The sequence below is a fragment of the Fukomys damarensis genome, unplaced genomic scaffold (genome assembly GCF_012274545.1).
Source record: "Fukomys damarensis isolate Sample0158 unplaced genomic scaffold, DMR_v1.0_HiC HiC_scaffold_37, whole genome shotgun sequence".
Classification (NCBI taxonomy): domain Eukaryota; kingdom Metazoa; phylum Chordata; class Mammalia; order Rodentia; family Bathyergidae; genus Fukomys; species Fukomys damarensis.
The window spans coordinates 1,724,187-1,728,094 of NW_022900949.1; the positions used below are offsets into that span (position 1 = coordinate 1,724,187).

The window sequence follows — 3,908 nt, forward strand, 5'->3', positions numbered from 1 at the left end:
CGCCCCCCTCACTCCGCTCCGCGCCGCGGGGATTTATTTCTCGCTCAGGGTGACCTGTTTATCTCCCTCCCCCACTGCACAGCGAGGGCTGAGCAAATTCAGAAAAACAAAGCATCAATAGCAGCTCAGTGCGCGCCCTGGGTGGGAGTCGGCCCCGCCCCGGGAAGGAGGGGAGGCTGAGTCAGGCAACTGCGGAAACACCCAGGGGACAGGCAGCCGCTAGGATGGGCACCCGCTTCTATTTTGTTTAAAAATAATATGCTTCGCGTGATGGCTGAGTAATCCGGCTACTTGGGAGGCTGGGGTAGGAGGATTGAGTTCGAGGCCCCACCTGGGCGATTTCGTGAGACCTTCTGAAATTAAAAAAGAAAACTGGAGAAGGGGCTGAACGCGGAGACCCTGGGTTCAAACCGCCGCCCGGAAGAATTGTTCTAATGGTCGTGTTGACTGAAAAGATGTCGCTGGAGAGGAGACTCGGTTTCTGAGGCCCGCTGGCTGCAGTTTCGAGGCAGGGTCTTGCTAAGCAGCCCAGGCTGGCCTCTTGCTCGTGGCAGCGCTCCTGTCTCAGCCTCCTCAAAGCCGGGCGGCGGGTGTGCAGCTCTGCGAGGGCAGGGCTGGCCCTGGATCCTATCCAGGGCTTCTTCTCATTCGCAGATTCTCTGCAGTGAGGGCGGATCACCCCGCAAACACCCCGGGCTCTGTCTTCTAAAAACCCCGAGGACCTGTCCCAAGTCCGTGACCCCGGGCGACCCCTAGTTCCGCCGGGCGGAACCTCAGCGTCAGTGGGGATGAGGAGGAGCGGCCCGGTTGTCATAATATTTATGATCGGGGCCAGCTGTCCCGCGAGCTGCAGCCGCGATGACGCGCGCCACGCGTACACTCTGGGCCACAGCGCTGAATGCCGTCCAAGCAGGGCTCGACGGGAGAGTGGGGTGGGGGGAAGCTGGCCAAAGACGGCTCTGTGCCTCAGTTTCCCCATTCATCAAACAGGACTCTTCCGGGGGCGGTGCCACGGTGCCACCTAGGGCCTCATCCATGCCAGGCCAGGGGTCACCACTGAGCTGCACCCTCCCTCCAGGCCTTTTATTATTTTATATTTTTTATACCGGGGATCGAACTCCAGACCTTGTGCTTGTGAAGCAGGTGGTGGAACCACAGAGCTAAATCCCTGGCCGAGCCTTTTATTTTTCATTTTGCGCCATTGTGTTGCTACATAGCCCAGGCTGACCTTGAAATCGCCACCCTCCTGCCTCAGCCTCCCGAGGAGCTGGGACTGCAAGCACTGGGCACCACAGAGTCCCCAGCGAGGACACTAATACTGGAGAGCAGGGTGTCCTCAGGCCTGAATGGTTTATTGAGCCCCAGAGAAATGTCCAGTGGCCCCATATTACTAAGTCACAGGCACCAAAGGCCAGCCAAGTCGTGTGGGTCACAGAGACCCAGACACAGCTAGGATCGGATCAGCAAGAAAGCTCCCAATGCCGGGGAGAGCCCAGGGCAGCCCCAGCCATCAGACACAGAGCCCAGGGTGGGTGGGGACTGCGTGCATTTTTATCACCATCGCCGAGTGAGGCCAAGTAGGAGAGGCATGAAGATGGCACTGGGTCAGGGATGTGGCCAGTGGTGAGTGCTTGCCTAGCAGGGCCTGGGTGTCATCACCAGGGCTGCCACAGGAAAGAAGGGAGCGGATAGAGGCAGGCAGAGAGAGGGAGGGAGGGAGGGAGGGAGGCAGGCAAGGTGGAGCGCATCTGTGATCCCAGCACTCGGGGAGGCTGAGGCAGGAGGATCTCAAGTGTAAGCCCAGCCTGGGCAGCTTAGCAGTTTAGCGGGACCCTGTCTCAAAGAAATAAAAAATGGGCTGGGGATGGAGTTCAGTGTGAAGGCCCTGAGTTCAATCCCCCAAATCATCAAAAGAAAAAAAGGAAGAAGAAAAGAACCGGGTGAAGGCTGGCACTCCAGGGTGATGGCTGGAGGTGGCTGGGCCCGAAGTCCCCTCTCTGTGCCCCAAGAGCACATCCCGTGTGGCCCCGAGACCCGATGCTGGCAGCTCCCACAGAGGCAGGAAAGGAACCTGGACTGCCAGGAACCCTTTCCAGAAACCTGAGCCCAGGCCCAAGGGGGCTCAGCCTCGGCCCTCACATGCCCCGAGCTCCCCGTGCAGCTCCCCAAAGCCTTCTGGTGGCCCGGCCGGGCCCGGAGACAGGAGCTAAGTGCCCAGTGACACCACACTCCCCGCCTCCTCTTCCTCCTCCTCTGCTTCCTCCAGCGTCAGCTCAAACTGGAACCTGTCGGGGGCTCCCCGCTCGGAAGTGACAGTGTCCAGGGGGCTCCGGGGGACCCTGCTCTGGTACCACGCCCTGTTGTCCTCCAGCGTGTCTAGCAGTTCCTGTGCGTCAGGGTGGACCAGGTCAGCCCAGGTCTCCCACAGGGGGTGGGCAATGTAGTCGATGAAGCCCACCTGAAAAGTGGCACAGGGAGGGCAGACAGGTATGCAGTGAGTCACAGAGCCCCCTTGAACCACTCCATCTTCTGGGCCTTTGGCCATATTGTTCCCTCTCCTTTGAATTCCAAATCCCAACTCCTATTTAACCTGCAAAACCCTGTTCAAATAACTCTTGGTGGAAACGCAGGTGGAGCTCAGTGGCACAGTGTCCGCTTGGCATGTGTGAGGTCCCAGGTCATCCCCAGCACCAGAGAGTAAGGATTAAGCTGGGGCCTGCGGGGTGGCTCAGCGGCCCCTTTCCCTCCCCGCAGGCGGTCACTGCACACCTGGGACTTCTCCACGGAGGCCGTGTGCTTGTCGCACATGGGGCTGACGTCCAGGCCGGACTCCCGCTCCCAGTCACCCTGCCGGAAGAACTCTGCCATGATGCGATCGGTCCACTGGCGGTACAGGGGCAGCGGCTTGGTGGGGTTGCTGAGGTCCGCACAGTGGACCAGGTTCTGCAGAACCTGCGGAGACCAGGGCTTAGGGGCCTGGCGGGGCCCAGCTGCCCACCCAGAGTCACAGGTGGGGAAACTGAGGCAGCCCACCTGGATGCGGTCGGCGTAGGTGTCCAGCAGCAGGATGCCGAGGCTGGCCACCTTCTTGGTCTCCACCATGGTCTTGAGGTCGGCCAGCAGATTCATGTGCTTGGACATGTCAGTGGCCAGCACCTGCGGAGCCCAGGTCAGGCATGAAGACCCTGGCACGGCCTCAGGCCCTCAGCTGCAAAACGCGAGGGTGCAACAAGGCCCGGCGGCCCCTCTCTCGGGACGCCACGCTCAGTGACAAAACCGGGGCCTGAGGTGGCTCGTGGCTGAGGACGCAGCTGTGCAAAGGCCCTGAGGCTGGTAGAGGCGGCGGGCACACGGATGGTGACAACCCAGAGGCCTGCGTCAAACGGCCGCGCCGCCCCGCCCCGCCCCGCCTCACCATGTCAATCACCATCCTGCGCAGATTCTGCCACTGCTTGGCGCTGAGGTTCCGGAAGATGTCACAGTTCTCGGCCTGCAGCAGTTTGAACCCCACGGCCAGATGGTGGTTCTCCAGCACAGAGATGTCGTTGTACATCAGGGCCAGCTTGGAGTCTGTGGGAAGCCGGGGGCCTCACACCCACCCGTCCAACCCGCTCCACCCAAAGGCAGCTCTGCAGACTCCTTGGTGAACTCTTAGCGTACGGTGAAAGCCCTACCCTAAATGGCCATTCCTCCAAAAGGTCACCCAAGGTGCCTGGCCCTGATCTGACTGCAGAGGCGGGGGTGTCCTGTTCAGCTCTGTCCACCCAGCTGTGTGCGGACAAGGGAGGACCGGGCCCTGCCCCCCACTCACTGGTGTTGATGAGAAACTGGTTGGAGACCCCGGGGTGGTCCACGTCGTGGATGGCGCTGGCGAAGATGGCGGCCAGGACCTCCAGGTCTGTGAACAC

At 61.0% G+C, this 3,908-nt stretch overlaps 1 protein-coding gene across 1 annotated transcript in view; it reads right to left on the minus strand.

The window, feature by feature from the left end:
- Positions 1-1,870: 1,870 nt before the first annotated feature.
- The window catches only part of Pde4c (phosphodiesterase 4C), a 24,636-nt gene continuing 22,598 nt past the window's right edge, over positions 1,871-3,908 (minus strand). The window contains exons 11-15 of the mRNA XM_033759392.1: positions 3,812-3,908; positions 3,416-3,570; positions 3,034-3,156; positions 2,770-2,952; positions 1,871-2,458 (exon numbers count right to left, since the gene is read on the minus strand). The exon at positions 3,812-3,908 is cut by the window's right edge and continues 1 nt beyond it. Of these exons, the coding sequence (XP_033615283.1) occupies positions 2,207-2,458; positions 2,770-2,952; positions 3,034-3,156; positions 3,416-3,570; positions 3,812-3,908 (810 nt within the window). The 3' untranslated portion in view covers positions 1,871-2,206. The remainder of the gene's footprint in view (positions 2,459-2,769; positions 2,953-3,033; positions 3,157-3,415; positions 3,571-3,811) is intronic.